At 42.1% G+C, this 18,025-nt stretch overlaps 1 protein-coding gene across 2 annotated transcripts in view; it reads left to right on the top strand.

Annotated features, from left to right (window-relative positions):
• The window catches only part of PALM2AKAP2 (PALM2 and AKAP2 fusion), a 267,625-nt gene that overhangs the window by 230,174 nt on the left and 19,426 nt on the right, over positions 1–18,025 (top strand). For both annotated transcript variants that reach the window (XM_058823307.1, XM_058823308.1), the window contains one exon: positions 14,855–17,246. In XM_058823307.1, coding sequence (XP_058679290.1) covers positions 14,855–17,246 — 2,392 coding nt within the window. The remainder of the gene's footprint in view (positions 1–14,854; positions 17,247–18,025) is intronic.

Genomic DNA, 18,025 nt, shown 5'->3' on the forward strand with positions numbered 1-18,025 from the left:
CTTCAAGCAGACAGGCTTCTAGGGCATTCTTCATTTTACAGTCCCAGACAGAGATGTCTGTGGAGATTATAGTTTAAAAATAATGTGCAGATATGGTGGCTCTGGGCTCATCAGACCTTCCCTCACATGCAGGCAGCTTTGCTGTCACACAGAGGAGAGGAATAACACTTCCTCCAGTGAGGTATGTTGATACAGAAGGAGGTAAGGGAAGAGTTCTCATACTTGTTTTTTTCTTCTGCAATTGCACATCTTGTATTTAATAGTCATGTAAGGATGCTATGCTAGTCCAACAGACTCAGAAAGTGAGGTAGGGTATTTACTCCCTGAACAGGAAAGGGATGCACAAGAGGATTTGTTTGTTTTATTTATGTTAAACTTGTGTATACTTTCCATAAAGAGGAACACTTCTTCATTTCCTCTCCCCCCTTTTTTTCCCCTTTTTTCTTTTTCCCCTTTTTTCTTTTTCTCCCTTTTCCCATATGTTAAAAGAGCAGAATTAGCTGTTTACAAGGTTGTAGCAATGAGCCTTGTAGTTCAAGTCATGCAGTTGCCTCCAGTGTGCGGAGGTGTTTGGGCTGATAAGCGTCTGTGGCCTGAGGTAGCTTTGGGATTGTGAATGCTGTAATTTTGTTACTACTTAATCTGGAGATACAACACTGCAGATCACTGGTTCTGCCACATTTTAAAAGAATTTGTGTCAAACCTAAACCACGAGTTGAAAACTCCTGCTGAAATCTGGAATGGCCTCTCCCAGAAAGATAGCACAGGCCGTGCCCTGCACTCCGTGCCTCATGGTGCACTGTGAAGGTTCACTGGGGAGGGCTCTTTCAGCTCAAAGACGCCTCCCCGAGTGAAGGCCCTGGCAGAGAACATGGTACCACCTGCATAATTTGTTTTTACTGGTTGAGCTCTTGCTTTACACACCTCACCTGCCTCCACAGGTGGCCTCTTGGCATGCACAGAGCAGTCTTGTGACCATCCAGCAGCAGGATTCCATGTGCTGCCGGTCTGAGGATCCTCAGATCTGCAGAAAAAATAAATAGGAGTTGCCTGCTTACACTTACATTACATACATGCAGATTTAGACATGAAACCCATAATCCTTGGATGTAATGTGCATTTATGCTGCAAATTTGGAAGGTTAGGGTCTGAAGCAGGTAAATCACTTTGTAAGGGTCCTTTTTTTCCCCACACTCTGAGGCCAGCACACTGCCTCTTGTAATCTTGCCCTTGATGTCTCTAGAAGATAATAATGGCTGATTGTTCAGTGGACCTCTGATAACCAGTACAGAATCTTTAGGGGAGAAAAACATTTCAATCTTTGCAGACTTGCTTCATTTCAGTATGGCATGATGTAAGGGACCCAGAGGCATACTGCTTATAGTCATGCAGAGGAGTTGGTTAAAAATTCAGACATGTCAAGAGTCTCTGCGCTTCAGGAAGTTAAAAGAAATCATTCTGAAGTTAAAAGGAATAATTTTAAAGTATTCTTGGACCACTTTGAGTTAGTTTATTAATTCTTATTTGTTTCTTGATCATTCAGTTGTTTCAAGTTTCTGTTCAAAATTTTTTTTTGTTTTAACCAAGAACTCTACAGTTTTTTTTTAATAAACTTTGGTTTCTTTTGTGTGGGACTGATGCTTTAAGGGGGAAAAAAACCCAAACAACAAAAAATAAGAGAAACCCCAACTTACTTTAAATTGATGGCAATGGTGAGTCTGAGTCTGCGTTCCTGAGGGGAAAAGCCTTGTTGGTTTATCTGAGGCCAGGTATAGCAGAAAAGGGTTTAGCAGGGTGTGTCTGCTGCCTTTGCTACTAAGCTACACTGCTCTACTGGACACATACCATTACCATTTAGCTCGTTCATTCTTGCACTATACTAATATATTTTCCAAAACTAGTTGATATGAGAAACAGGCCATTTTAAAAAAAGAAAAATTACATAGTGCAACTCCTTTAGGGTTCAGTGAAAACGGAACATTTGCATGTCAAATTGACAATTCCCATGAGTCTCTATCAAAGAAGGGTCTTGAGCTCCATCTCCTGCACACCTGGGGAGTGCTCCAGTTACAGCTCTGTCCTCCAGTGACCTCCCAGGCATGTGGGGCTTTAGACACCTGGTGTCAGGGAGAGTACAGAAGATAAATATCTTGTGACCTTCTGCTCCTTCAGTGACCACAGATGAGGCAAGGTTACCTAAACTTTGTATTTAATCAGTAATCAGCTATAGAAATTGCATTTTAAATGTTTGCACTTTATTTAAATAGAGTATTTTATTTCTCTGGGGGACACTTATCCCTCTTCATAGTGTAAAATTCTGGGATGATCCAAGGGAATAAAATAGCTAACATTGTAAAATCTGTAACTGTGCATTAAAATATATATCCCTCTACTGTGCACAGTGTGGGAAGTGTTTCATGAAGGCACACGATATTTCCTGTCACTTTAGGCTCACCAAAGCCACTCTTAGCTTAGGACAGGGATGTTGAGTGCCGTTTTTTGTTGGTTTTTGTTTTTGTTTTTGTTTTTTCCTTTCTGTTGAGAGTCTTATTTACATTCTCTTTTCATAGATATATTCAACAGATGACAAAGAGTTTCTTACTACCCATTTTAAAAATGTAGAGGCTTGACATGCCTCATTTTATATGGCTCAGGCAGGTTGTGGAGCATCTGGTGAAATGAGCTACCACTGCCTTCAAGGTTTCTCCTGTCAAAAATGTCACTTTCATCATTGCTGGTAAAGAATGGCTGTGCCTTCCCTTTGCTGATGCCCTAGAAGTAAGAAAGCAAGTTTTACGTAATTCCTCAAGTGAGTAAAATTTGCTTGAGATGTGTCATTTTTAGCATCATGCGTGGCCCTAAATTCAAGCCATTTTAACCCAAAGTCCAGAGGGCCTTTGCAGGGGATGTCTGGTCAGCACAGCTCATGTTTTTACCTTAAACTATCAAGCTTCCAGGAAACTTAATCCAAGGGTACTCAAATGTCACTAGCCCGCAGGCAGCAGTAATGAACTGGTACAGTGCTGTTCAAAAAGTTCTGCCTATTTTCTCCTTCACCCTTCTAAATTTGGTTGGGGTTTTTTTGTTTGTTTGTGTTTTGAAGATTTTTTTGCATTCCTTGTATTCAGTTGTTTTCCATATGACTGGTACTTTTCATACAAGCTGTACACCTCTGCCCTGATCTGAGTCTTCTGAAACTGCTTACAAAAGGTGGCCTAAGTGCTTCCATTAACATTTCAGCCGCTCCTGTGGAAAGAATATAGTCAAGCCTTTTTTTTGTTCTGTGATAGGTAAAAATTACTGGTAATTACCACTTGGAGCTTGTGTCTTTCACAGCAGCCCTTCATTTAATTGCTGTTTCTTAGTACTAAGCCAGCCACATGCTGTGTTGTTGAGCTGTGGCTCTCCCTGCCAGCCCCCTTCCAGCCTGCCCCCTCCCACCAAAAAAAAAACCACAACCAAAACAAAACCCAAATTAAAATAAAAAAAAAGAAAAACTAAAAAAAAAAAAAAAAAGATACAAAAAACCAACAACCAAACCAAAAACCAAAAACAGCAACAACAAACCCCCTCCTGAAAAACTACCGAAAACAACAACAACAAAATACCCAAAAACCAAGAAAAAAAGAACAATTGCAAACAAACCTACCCACAAAAAACCTACAACAGTAAATTCCTGTTTATGCTACCTGAAAAGAGGTCTCTTGCCAACATGGTGCTTTTGAAAGTATCTCTAAGGAGGTGGCTCTATTACAGTTTAAGTGAAGTCATGCTCTTTCTGAGTGTGAGCTGGCATTTTCCCTTGTAAAAGACTCTCTTTGTGTGAATAGGCTGAGGTTATGGGCTTATGTTTTTTTTTTTTTTTTATGCCAGGTCTCCCTTAGCGTGGGACATCACAGTACGGTAATGAGCTGGGGAAGGAATTTGATTTAACAAGCCAAAAAAAGCTAAGGTTTTTATGGAAAACAGCATGTTTGGAGTTTGCTTCAGAGTTTACAGAAGCAGAGAGAAAAGGCAAGCTAAGATTTCTGACCTGCCACACATTATCTATCAAATTTAATATTTATCTTTCTATATTGGGATGTGTATTTAAAGTAGCATTTTTCCAGGTGATACTTGTGAAATTCTTTGAATTGTAGCTGGTTTGTTCATTGTGAGCAGTAGTGAAATTTACAACTTTCTAGTAGACATAATACAGGAGGATATTGATTCTCAGGAGAAAATAAACTTTTGTACATCCTGTGCTTGTGATAACTAGGAGAACCACCCAGCACATTCAGGGTCTATATTCTTCAGACAGCACTTGCAAAGTCTTCTGGCTTCAGTGTTTAGTTCCTCTGAAGGGGTATGTTTCTCACTAGTTGAGTGTATTACTCTTCTTGACACTAAAGCAAATTTCAGTTCATAAAGATGCTTTCAGAGTGTCTGTTCAGCTTCATCTTTTAGTTGTTTAACACTGGAGGAAATTAAGCATAGTACTGTGAGCAGTCGCATTTAGCAGCAACAGCATTCCCGGGTTTTAGGGAATTTGATGTGTGCTGTGGCACTTAGTTGATATCTCTGTGCATGCACCAGGATAGCACATTCTTTAACTCCTGAGATATGAGGAAGGGTATTTTAGGGGAAAGCATCTGAAAGCCAAGATGACTTGCTGTCTCCTACTAGCCTGTGCTTTGGCTTTTAGGTAGACAGACTCCATAGCTGAAGTCTCATGCAGTCAGTTAAAATACTGAAAACACCAAGCTATTGCTTGTGTGATATGCTAGTAAACAAATACTCTTTTGAGAATATCTAGTCTTCCCCCCTCTCTAAAGCAATTTGATATGGAATGCGTCAAACTTGTGTTTCTACAGAAATGTGAGGTGCTGCTTGCTGTTTAATGTCGAGCCTTTTGATGACTGTTTAAAATAGCTACAAGCAAGCATTTTCTATCAAATAGCAAATTGTCTGAGAAATACAATAGCAACTATTAATATGACCGTTTAGTTGTATTTAGGGATTTTGCTAACATTAAATGAATTAACCACTGTTTATTTTAATTTTCTGTAATTAGGCAAAAAAGAACCCACATCTGAGGGACTTGGCAATCTGAAGGAATTTTAAAGCAGAGCAGTTTGAGCTGGAATAGCCTGTTCAGTTAACAACATTTTCCTCCACATGCCCAAAGAGAAAGCAATGAACACCTTAACCAAATAATATCCTAATATAGTCCAAATGTGCTGTAGGTCATTTTAATTAGGTCCTTTGCAGCAGGAAAAGGAGTAATGAGTTTTTGCTTGGAAGAGGGGAAGGAAGCAGGGGCAGAGGGACAGGAAGTGGTAGGTGCTGAAAGGAGATGTCTCAGGGATTTCTCAACTACTTTCCCCAAACAAGGAATTTAAAAAAAAACAGCCTGTGCAAGTCTCACTTTCAATGAAATATTCTCCTGCAGGAAATAGTGAGATGACTGAAGTGCGTAATTTTGTGGAAAGCACAGATGAAGTTGCTAACCGTTCAAAACCCCAAACTCACATGGTATGTCCTATTTATAGCCTAGGGACAGCAATGGCATGTGGAGAATTTAGCAACATCCTCCTTCTTTACAGACTGTACACATTTGGCATCTCACTAGCAAAACTGTTTTGTGGACTCTGTAGTCTGACTTACTGTTAAGTATGTCAAATTCCACTGAAATGCTAGGTCAAAGTCAAACATCCTGGCTATATTGGATTCATCATTTAACGATAACAAGTTTCATTTTGTAGACATGTATCTTTGAAGGGGGATTTTTCTACATGCACTGTCCAGAAAATGAAATTACATGCATGCCCCTAGAGGGAGAGCCCTGCGAACTGCACTCCACTAGAGGTACAAGGTTTTGGCTCTTGTGTAAAATCTCCAATTGCTGTTTTCTCCATGATCTGTTTCTGGTAAAAGGGACTGAGAGTGAAGGCATTTTTGTGTGGTAGTTCCCTGATGGAGAGTGGGCATGGTGACACAGTGGGGAGCGCGACTCAGGCAGGGGAGGTGTTGTGCTGCTCTTGTTGGAAGTGCTTCTCTTCCCACTTGTGTGTGTAACACAGCTAATGGCACCGACTTCAGTTATATCCTTGGACCACCATCATGTTTCCCCCCTCTTCACTTACATAATGTGATTTTTGAGCTAGTACTAGGCTAGATATCCTCTTTTTTCATATCCTTTCAGTTTTCTTTTTATAATGTTCCTGTTACAGGCTTTTGCCTGGGTCTGGAGGTAGCAGCCTAAAATACGTTTTGGGTAGAGCTAATTTTACATAGGGCCTTTTTCAAGCAGCTACATGCTCTCTTGCAACGCAGCGTTTTAGAGGTGTCTAGCTTTAAAACAATTCCATTTCCTTGAAAAGCTGGGAAGAAAGCAGTCTGCAGAGTGCTTAAGCCTGCTGGCTGGTTGAGGCCTCAGACTGTAACCTTCCCAAGACTCGCTGCTTGCAGTGAATAAACATTGCCCTGTTCTTTGTGCTCCTGGCAGAGCAGGCTGCCGCTGGGTGAGACACACTGCACCAAGCACAGTTACGTAGGCATACCTTCATTTAAGGAGATTTTGCTGTGATGAGTCTTAATCCAATCGATGAGAGCAGCTCTAACAAGTCCTACTGATAAAGACAAAACATCAACGATAATTCTTAACTTTCTTCAGCTGTCAGAGAAACAGATGTTTGGCCTTACATTTCTGAGCATAATTTGTTCCATTAGTCCAGCATAGCCTCTGTGGCAGCAGTCTTGTCAAACTCCAATAGGTATTGAACAGCCATGCCTTTCAGAAGTACAACAAGTATTAATTAGGCTTTAGAAAATAGTTTAAAGCAGCATGACCTCCAACCGTTAACATTTGTGAAACAGAGAATTGAAAGTGAAAAATCTTAGTCTTTATTGGCAAAGGTTTGTAGGTGGTTGTTTCAGTTAAAGCATTCAATTCCTACTCTTTTGCCCTTGAAGGTAAGTGGTCAAAGAACTCCAGCATAGAGATCATGTATCTTTTTTCAGAAATTGAAGGTTAGGCTGCCATTTATGAAATGTTTACCGAATTGTACCAGCTGCTGAAAGACTGTATCCTCAGAAGACTTTAATACTGATACATCTCAGAAAGCCTGAAAATTTGTTTGTTTAAGGCATGTTTATCTCTGTTCCTAATATACATTAAAGAAGGTTTTCCTAGCAACCATAATACCTGTTCAGAGAGCAAGTGAACTGCATGGCCTTTTGTCTCCGTTTACTGCCTTCCTCCTGCCCCTGCCTAACCCAAATTCCTTCCTCAGGAGGTCCCTTTCTTATTCACCAAAATTATTAACATGCCAGTATTTTTCTCGAGCTCTCTCATTTACATAGGAGAGTTGTAGATTCATTCTTTAGATGGAACATTAGCCCTGTGCCCCCCAATGAAAGGACTAAGGAATTTTTCCCTTGTCTCTATCCTTTTTCGTGCAAGCGACCGTAAAGGTCACTCTTTCCTTGTGCTGACATTATCTAGATGGGTTAGAGAGTATTAAGAGCAAGGCTTAGTTTAGCGTCCTTTCCCCTCCCCGCTGGGATTAGATCATGCTTTATCAGAGCAATTGTTCCATCCTCGACATGTGCAGGGCAGATTTCAGCTGCAGCATTTTGTGAAACTGATTTTTCATGCATACATTCAGAAGTCATGTTCTGCTCAACTCAGTATCAGTATTAGGCTCTCTGTTAAGCTGAACATTTCTCTTATTCACCTGGGATTTCTCCTCCTGAATTTAACATCAAACCAGAGGCTGAGTGTGAGAGTGCTACTAAACAGCCAAGCCCTTAGCTCAGCTGCACCAGCACCAGCTGCGTGGGGAGCCTGGCCAAGTGGTCTCTGTAAGTGCAATGGTACAGGACCTCATTCTGTGACCTTCAGTTGTAAAGAAGAAATTCTCCTTCTGTTCCCCAAGGATTTTATCATTAATTGAATCGCCTGCCAAGTGTGGGCAGTTTTTTAACTGTGCCATGTTCCATATGTGTTAGTTGGATGGGATGCTCTTTATTTCTCCAGCAGACCATTGCACTTCCTTAGGCAGCATTGGAGGCCGCTTCACAAGATCATATTTACCAATTGAAGTGACTTAGCACCACAACCTCTTTAAATCAAGTATCCCAGCTGTTGGAATTCAATCTTGTTTCAGCAAAAGCAGATTTTGGAAGCAAGCCATGGAAAAATAAGCCTTAGGAAAAATGTGTAACAAAGTTAAAAAGTACTAACCATCTGTGGTGGTGCGCTTGATTAACGCATTAACGTGGTTTGTATTGACCTTGAGTCCAGTGCTGTCCCTCAGTGGCATTGGTTTGTTTCCCATGCCTGCACACAGAATGTGCTGTCCTTTCTGTCCTAGGGAACTGAGTGAAGCAGCATGAGAAATAATAATACCTACTGGTGTATTTTAATTTGTGGTGGAAATAATTTTGCAGGTGAAAGGAGCATCAGAAGTGTGATTTGAACTGATGAGAGTGATGATAAAACCACATCTTTCTGGATGAAATGCATTCTTTTGCACGCATTTACTGCTCTAATTCAGCTGCACTTTCAGGTTGACCTACATCACAAGAAGCCAACAGTGCAGAGGAGAATGGCCTTTTGATTGCAGGTTCTGGTACCTGAAATCATTGCCAATTTACTGGTCTCTTGGGTTCTTCAAGCTCCTGGTTCTCCCTATGTGCAACTGATTGAAAATGTGGTGTGAATGTGGAGTGTGGCAATACCAAATAGTGCTGCACTTTCTTTATGAGAGCATAATCACAGCTTCCTGTAATTTCAGATTTCCATCTTGATTTTGTAAAACTGAACAGAGCTTTCATAGCAAAGCTAACCAGCCCCACACAGAGTAGTATCTGCATCTACACCACTTGAATATATGTTCCTTTCCATACTACCAGCTGTGTAACCATCATGCTCTAATAAACTCTGCATTGTTTTTTCTTAATCAGAGGTGATATTTCTTTTCACTTAGCATTTAGCAGCCTGACAGCAGTCACTAAGTGACTGTGTCTTCATCATTAAAATATCCTGTCATACAATATATGTTTATCATTAAAGTAGTGATAATTCTTGGGCCATTTTTATCCCTCTTTAATTTATTACAGCAGGAAAAGAAGATTGGGGTTTGATTTGATAAAAGAGCTTTATAGCGTATCACATGGGGAAGCTGGAGCCTGTGGCTCAGATGGATATTTCCAAAAGAATATTGCAAAGCCTTTCATGTGTTCTCTGAATGAATGCAATCACAACTTCTTTGCTAAACCATGAAGAAAGGAAATAGGAAAACCACGTAAAAAAAGTCACACAGCAAGCTCTCCAAATAAACACTTTGTTTGGCACTGTCTCCCCACATCACTTATCACTGTCTGTAGTCCAAAGGAGCTCTGACACTGGTTCTTAGGAGGAGATAATACAAAGTTGCATTGATTTTTGTTGCATTTGAATGTACTCTTGTACTCTTGATTTCTGAAGTGTTTAGGAGACAAACCAGCATTTCACAAAGAAAATATTGTGCTGTCTGGCTGCCTCAGAAAAGTCACGGAAGAGCGTGGAGAGCTGCTTGCAGAAAATGTCGCTGTGACACTCAACACTAAAACATTTTAGAAAGCAGATATTGTTTCAGGCTTTGTATTGAAGACACTCTATAATGCACTGTGAGAGGAGCAGGCCAGGTTTTGCTTTTTGGGTGCAAGTAGGGTTGCGAATGGAACTATTCAGCGTAGTGTCAGTGTGTGCCTGACATGTCTTAAATTCAAAATCTGCCAACAGGATTTGAGGGGTTTTATTGGGCTAGGTTTTTTTTTTTTTTCCTGAAACTTGAATTTTATTTTATTAAGAGAAAACTTCTAAAGTTTTTGTGCAACATTTCCCTTAGTAGTTTAAAAACCTTTAGATGTCAGTATAAAATACTGTATGAAAAATGAACGTGTTTTTGCATGGAAGCAAGAAGACAACACTTTGGGTTTGGATTTGGGATTTTTTTGTGTGTTTGGATTTGGTTTTTTTAAATCAAAATGTATAGTTTCTCTAAGTAATGTGAGTAGAAACCCTTTCTTTCCCTGAGTTCTCCCCTCCATTTCTAGGATATTTTTAAACTTTTTTTTTCTGCTACTGCTTTCTCTTAGCTCACCCAAATAGGCAGTTTCTAAAACAGAGATGTTTGACCCATTTCTTTAGACTGCTTTGTGCAAAGGCTCCCACTGTCAAATTCTTCTTCCTCCTGTGCCAAGGCGGGTTCACCACATATTTGGACTTAGATGGGGTGGCAGCTGCCCCTGAGACCCTGCTGAGAGAGGGAGGGAGGGAGTGCAGGAGCCATTGTGAGACAGGAGCTGCCACAGTGGTTTGGGCTGCCATTCCCACCTGGGATGGGGTGGGATGGTGGCACCTGTTTGAGCACCTGTTGTGTGGTAGGGAACATAGGCTGTGAGGGATAGATGCTATCTCTTTTTACAACTTTTGTTGCTTTTCTGTTTCATTATGAACTGCAACATTTGGGGTCCTAAAAGAAAATGAGTTCTGCATAGACTTACTGTCACTAGCAAGGATGGGGCAATGCCTCTGCTGGCTAGGAGTTTTGTCTCTGGACAGGGTGTCTGTCTGGAGCCACAGAGGTTCAGCTGACTTCTGTGTCTTTGCAGTGTTTGGTATTGGCTCCATCTGTTGTGCAGGTGGTGACTGTGTTCTTCAAAAGGGTGAGGTGAATGGAAGCAGCTGCTCCCTTGAAGGTTTGCCAGAGTCAATCTCCTAACAAATCCATCATTTGCTTCCTTCTTAATTGCAAATAAGACAGTCAGAGAGGCAGGCCAAGACAGTAGGTGAAGAGGGAGAAGATGACTGACATCAGCAAGGATAGTATGGATTAGCCAGTAAACTATTTGCAAAGGAGGTTTTACTACTAAAACTGCTTGATGTGTGGTGGGCCTAATAGATTGAAGAGAAGAGTGGAAAGGGTTGAACAAAACACTGGCTCAGTGCTGAAGCAGAGGGAGGAGGAGCAAATGAAGTGCAGGACATCTCCAACAGAATATGAAGGCCAAAGAAATGGAAGGTTGACAGTGCTAACAAAGCCAGGAGACCAAAAGCATCAAAAGCTGTCTTGAAACTTGGCTGGAGTGATTGTAAAAGCCCACAATAAGGAAACTTCCAGATTTTTTTAAACCGTGAAACTTCTTAGTTGTTTAATCCTTTCCTCTCCCTTCCCACCACTGCTACTGATGCTTCAGAAGAATGTTGATCTGACTCAGAAGGATTTCTTCCCACTTGTTTCTGTAGGCATTTTTTGTTGCATCAAACAAAGGAAGGCACTGGCAGCACGTTTGTTGGGTCCTGTTAGTAGCACACCCACATTTTATTCCTTCTAAAAGAGCTGATTGCCCAAACACTTGCGCTTTTGTAGATGAAGAATTCAGCCAAAGAGGAAATATGCTAATAATTTTCTAAGCTGCTAATAACTATAGTTTACTAAAGTGCAGCAGCATTGTAGAAGTGACACTAATTGCCCTGTTGCATCTTGACTTAGACAAAATGAACACACATTCTGAGACAGTGTAACGGTAACTTCTGGAAAACTGGGTCTAGATGAGTAGTTTAAGGGCATCACTGTGAATGCCTTGTGACTGACTACAATAAGGTTTGAAGCCCTTTTCCCATTCACAGGTCTTTGTAATGGTGCAGGCTTTGAAAAGCCTTCTCCCTGTAGGTGGCAAATACAAAACTGCTGGTGCAGGCTTATCAAGGAGGAGCAAAAGCAGCCCCCTGGAAAGCTCTCCTCCTTCCACCAAGCAGCTGAGGCATGGGGGTCTGTGTATACCCCACTGCCCCCCTCCTGCAATCCTCCTCCCACCCATGGTGGCTCATCCCAACATGTGCCATTTCCTGTACCCATTCAGTTGACCTGGGCAGGTGCTGTGCCCTGGACTGTCTTGAAAAACTTTGTTTTGCCGTCTGTTTCTGTCCTCAGCTATCACAGTTCTCTTCTTCAAGTAATTCATCAGTAGATTGATTTCTGTTCCCTGCAGGAGTGTCTGGAGCATAATTTTTATTGCCACAACTTCACAAAGTTGTCCCCAGGTTCTGGCAGAATGTTTTGAGGAAAATAAATGGGTGGTTCCTTTGAATGTATTTTTTTTTTTCCTCTCCTAGCAATCCTCACTGGCTTCTCTGCCGTGCTTGGAGTCCTAGCCAGAAAGGCTCCTCCAATAAGAAGCAGTGTTTTCTCGTAGGTTTTACTGCATAATTGTCTGTTTTGCTACATAATTACATGTCCCACACTAATTGCATAGACACATGCGCTTCCAGAATTTCATGCTGTCACAAGTGCACGCCCTGATTAGGGTGTGCATGCTGTTACATGCATGTGCCTTAATTGTGAGTTATGGATTGCAGCTATGGTGAGAGGGTAGGCTCTTACTTGCTAAGAGGTTTTGGCAAAAAACTACCTGTGGTTCTCTTACCAAACTTGAATATCCAAATGTGATGTGAACTGGAGTGGTTCACACAGAGCAGAGGTGGAAACAGACCTGCTTCAGTGAATGCAGTCTCTGGGACAATCAGGTATATTTCCAGCTCCATGGTGTGCAGGTACAAGAAGCACAGGAGCAAGAGCTCCTTCGGCTCTGCAAGGAGATGTGTTTTGGTGGCAGAAGAGCGCATCTTCATTAACTGATTTTCTGTCCATTCAGGATACGGTTTTGAAGCTACAGAGGACGTAGTTAGCTACCAATGTCATACCAAGCTACTAGTGGCTTTGATCTATCAGATTATAAGCAAATATTAGTGGGAGCATAATTTCATACCCATGGTTTGTATGAAAGGGGACAGCTGTCAGTCCTGGACTTTGCACAGGCTGCCCTAGGGGCCACCATACTTATTTTTGCACCAGCAAGTCGAGCAGGGAAGATATAACCCCAAACATCAAAAAGGTATCACAGTCTTAAATCCTGTCACCTGAGTACCTATTGTGTACATGGAGCTCTGCCAGCAAGTCAAGAGCAATACCCTTTCATTTTAAAAGAGCCGTTATCTATGATTCTTTCATTCCATCTGTGCCTACTGTACAAAGTAAGCATTTTTTGTGCTTTGTATTTGTTTGCAGAGCATCTGATTTCTTGAATATATCATTAATGGGACTAAAGAAGACACTGGCCACATTTCGATATTTAAATGATAAAAAACACAATATCCTTTAAGAAAAGAACTGCTATGAACTTCAGCTGGAATATTTCTAAGTTCAACAGAAAGTGAAGAAGTGAAGCAAGTAAAACCAGTTTGAAGTTTGTCAAGTAAAATATGTAGACAAAAGCAGGGTGGTTTTTTTTAAAGATTTTTTTTTCCTGGTGTTTAAGCACAGTTAGGAAGAAAGTATCTGACGGCTGAAGCCAGCATTGTCTTCAACTGTGTACAACTATGTAATTAGACAGAAAGCTTTTCAGAGTGTTTTTAGAAAGAGCTCTTCTGGGTGACTGACTGTAATTCGTTAAGGTGTGTCAAATGCATTTGGCTGCCAGTATAAATCCAGTGACAATATGATTGTTCAGGTCACTGGTAAGTGCCATTGTGCTCCTTGTTCATCATCTGCTGCTGTGGTGTGTGTTAATAGCATGCTGGATAAGGGACAGCAAGGCAGGGGTGACAACCTGACAATGGTGCTCTTGCTGGTGTCCACTGAGTTCACGGGGTTTGATCAATGCCATTTGCTTTCAAAGTCAACGCCTCACACATAGAAACATGTGTGGAAAGCAGGCAGAGGGCTCAGGTACCACCTTTCTGTTTTAAAAGGTGAGACAAAGGGAATAATGTATCACTTTTGGTTATCATTATTTTGCAAGTTAGCAAGTGCTTTTTTGAAAAACCATGTTTAAAATGTCCAAATGTCCTCTTTGGTTTTGGTGTTGTGGATTAGGTTTGCCTTTTAGCAGTATAGAATCATTGAGAAGTTAATTGATGCGTCACCAACTTAATCAGAAGTTCCTTCAGACTTCAGTAAGTTCATTAGGCTGCTTGACCATTAAAATATATGAGCATAAATAGTATTTATGTCAATAAGCTTGTGACCAGAGGCAACATATCAGGGAGAAACATGATCTAGAAGATCTGCACTGCAGATGAAAGAAGTGGGAGGGAGGATACCATGACTGTGGTCCCTGTCATGCTCTTTGTGGTGTTCTTCATGCTGTGGGAGTTACAGATGCTTCCTGTCTCTCAAGTGCAACTGTGTGTAGGTTTCCATGTGGGATGGAGGAAGACCCCATGTCTTTCCAGCACCATGTAATTCTACTCCATGTTTTATGACCAGGATTGAGCATTGAGAATTGAACAGTCCCTACCATTGCCACATCGTTTTTCCTAACTTGGTGTGAGTCACCAACTCTTTCAGCATATTAGTATCTGTTTTCGCAAAGCACAGTAATACTTTTCATCAGTAGAGGCATTATGAGATTTCGTTTAGGTGTGGAAAGCATTTTTGGAGTACCAAGATGATAGGTGTTGTGTACTGCATGTGCAAATCTTTGAGGAATCAAAAATGCCAAGTTACTGTTAACTTAGAAATTCAAAGTTTATTCCTAGTCACAGACCAAGACAGGCATGAAATAATGACAAAATGAGGGTGGTAAGCAAGTGGGAGATTCTTAAATGAAAGTTTGTTGTTGTTTTAGTACCTTTTCCAGCATATGGTAAGGTAACTTCCTGCTTTTTGTGTTAATGGCTTGCCTTGCTTTCCCATGCTCTGAGGGAATGCTTTAATCTCAACTTCAAGAAGTGCTAGGATTTGTTTTCCAGATGGTGTTTGCTCTGCAAAAAATTAGGTGTTCATGTTTTAAGATTTCATAATTTCTCTCTCTTTTATTTTAGAAATCTTCCAGAATCCCTGAGGATGACATCAGGTTAAGAAAAAACAGAGACCAAAACTGTGCCAATTTCTTGGAGCCATCTACTGTGCTTGCTACAAAGGAAGAGAAAATGGAAATTGAAGTTCCAGTTTCTGAACATAAAAGCATCACCACAGTGGCTTCACCACATCCCACAGACAATCCAACCCACTTCTTTTCGCCTGCTTCCAGCCGAAATGGACTTAGGGACAGGCATGAATCTCTGGACAGTGAAGTTGCTAAAGAGATCAGATACCTAGATGAAGTGCTGGAGGCAAACTGTTGCGATTCTGCTGCAGACAGTACATTCAATGGGACATCCTCCCCTGAACCAAGTGCAGTCTCTGTTATGGATGGTTCAGGAGCATCTGCTAATGTCAACAAAGAGTCAGTATCTAGTGAAAGAGAAGAAAATGTAGCAGACAAGCAGGTATCCTTGGAGGTTGAGACATGTGAAGCTAATATAATAGATGAGAACCTGAAATCCAATGGCCATTCCTTGGGTGGTCTGAAAGACACTAGGGAGAGTCTGAAGGTGCCAGGAAGTCCCACTTCTTCAAACAGTTCTAGAAGATCCTCTAAGGATGGAGAGACAACTCTTACAACCCTTAAGAAAGAGGCAAAGTTTGAACTGCGAGCCTTCCATGAAGAGAAAAAGCCATCAAAGCTCTTTGAAGATGAGGAAGAGAAAGAAAAATACAGAGTCCGCAAAGTGAGACCATCAGAGGAAATGATGGAACTTGAAAAAGAAAGAAGGGAACTCATTAAAAGCCAGGCTGTCAAGAAGAACCCCAGCATTGCTGCCAAATGGTGGAACCCTCCTCAGGAGAAGCCCCTGGAGGATACACTGGTTGATGAGCATCTGGAGTCTCACAAGAAGTACAAGGAGCGCAAGGAGAGGCAGCAGCAGCAGCAAGGTGCAGCACCAACATCCCCTAAACAGGTCAGCTGCTCCTTTGTATCCCCAGAGCCTGTCAGTATCAAGAAAGAAGATATTGTCACAGAGCAAATTGACTTCTCAGCTGCCAGGAAGCAGTTCCAACTGATGGAGAATTCAGGTCCATCTCAGGGTCAGGCCCCACCAAGGCGGTCAGTAACACCCAAAATGTTCTCTGTCAAACCCTTCTACAAAAGCCTCAATTCTCCGTGTGTGGACAGGCCGATGTCGTCCATGACAAGACCCGTTTCAGTCTGCGGGCAAACTGGACAGCTTGAGGGTAACAGCGCCACGGTCGTCAAAGCACAGAAAGTCTCCTGTAGCTCAGAAGAGGACAAAAGCACTCAGAATACCACAGCTGACACAGCACGAGACTTACCTTCCAGTGATAGCCCCAGAGCTGGACCAGCCTCAAAACTGTGGGCAGAGGATGGAGAATTCATGAGTGCAAGGGCGGTCTTCACAGTGGTGAAGGATAATGGACAGGGAATTCTAGATCACTTCCCAAAGTCAGGAAGCACCTCTTCACCGCCAGAGGAGCTTGACTCCGGTTTGGATGACTTGTCTGTCAGGTCTCAGGATACCACTGTCTTGGAGACCCTTTCCAATGACTTCAGCATGGATAACGTAAGTGACAGCGGTGCCTCCAATGAGACCATGAGCGCCCTGCAGGAAAGCTCGCTAGCGGATTTCTCTCTGCCGCAGACCCCGCAGGCTGAAACTCCAGCTGAGTGCAGAGCTGAAGGCATCTCCAAGTCTTTCAGTGACCCAGGCTGTGATTCGCCCTCCTCTGCCTTGGCAGACTCCATGCTGATGGACGACCAGCTGGACTACCACGCTGGCCTGCTGGTTCAAAATGCCATCCAACAAGCCATAGCTGAGCAGGTGGAGAAAGGAAACCCGAGGGAAGAAGGAATCCCAGCAGAGAAAGAAGTCTCAGCCAAAGAGCAGCCAGCCAGCACTGGGCCATCTCCAGCCACCAAGGAGCATCAGAACCCAACGTTTGAGCCACCCCAGGTGTCTTCACCAGTTCAAGAGAAAAGGGACACCATACCAAAGACTTCAAAAGAGGAAGACTCAGGACTCAGGGAAGGGAAGAGTTTGCAGCAGTCGCCCATGTACTCAGCCAGCCAGCCATTCCTTGTGGAAGAAAGCAGACCTGAAGTCAGCTATTTCAGCAAGTATTCAGAGGCAGCGGAGCTTCGGAGCACTGCCTCTATCCTGGCCACACAGGAGCCTGAAGTGACTGTGGGCCCTTTCAAGTTACGGTCGAGGAAACAGCGGACTTTGTCCATGATTGAAGAAGAGATCAGAGCTGCCCAGGAACGAGAAGAGGAGCTGAAGAGGCAGCGGCAGGGTTTGCAAATGGCACCAAGCCCTGTTACAAAGAGTGCACCACCCATGCCCACCAGAACTGTGTCTTACAAAACTGCACCAGGTAAGAGCTCAAAGTGTCAGAGCAGAAGTGAAACGTGACTGAAGGGTCAGGTATGGTTTAGTTTTATGTCATTTTTTAATGAAAATACTGTTTTGCAGGGGGTGGGAGGGCAGATGACTTAATGTGCCTGGAAACTGTATGGGACAGCTTAATTTTGTGGCTGTGAGAACACCTGTGGAAGGTTCTGGGTTTTCACAAATAGTGCAGAGATGCTGATAATCCGTACTAAACCCTGTTCTGTATTCACCCACTGCCACATGGTAGCATGACATGTCCATCGCTGTGCTGCTCAGACCACCCACTGAAATTTAGGATCCTTTCAGGGAAGCACAGCAGCAGTTTTTACAGCTGTGTGGCTATTTGAAAGACAAACATCCAAGACTGTCCTTAATAGGTTTCCTGTTCTCCTGCACGCCATTAGGGAAGTGCAGATTAAGTGAAGATGTGCAGATTTTGGGGTATGAATTTGATATCTTTTTCTGTGTGTTTTGCGTTCTATTTTGCGGTCTTGGTCTTAATGAGCTTTGTCTTGTAAAATTATATCCAGAGTTATGGGTTGCCATGTATTTTAGCTGGTGTTATTCACTACTGAATTAAACAAGCAACACAAACAAATGGTTCAATAGATTCAGTGGAAGTCTTCTTGACCGATCAGTTTCTGCATTCTTTTTCTGACATTCACAGCAGTTACAGCATATTTGTCTCCCCATTCCTCTTCTCAAGAAATAATGTCAAACACTGATGCCTTCTAAATATAATACAGAAAAAAATACATTTAA

Source organism: Ammospiza caudacuta, chromosome Z, assembly GCF_027887145.1.
Source record: "Ammospiza caudacuta isolate bAmmCau1 chromosome Z, bAmmCau1.pri, whole genome shotgun sequence".
NCBI lineage: Eukaryota > Metazoa > Chordata > Aves > Passeriformes > Passerellidae > Ammospiza > Ammospiza caudacuta.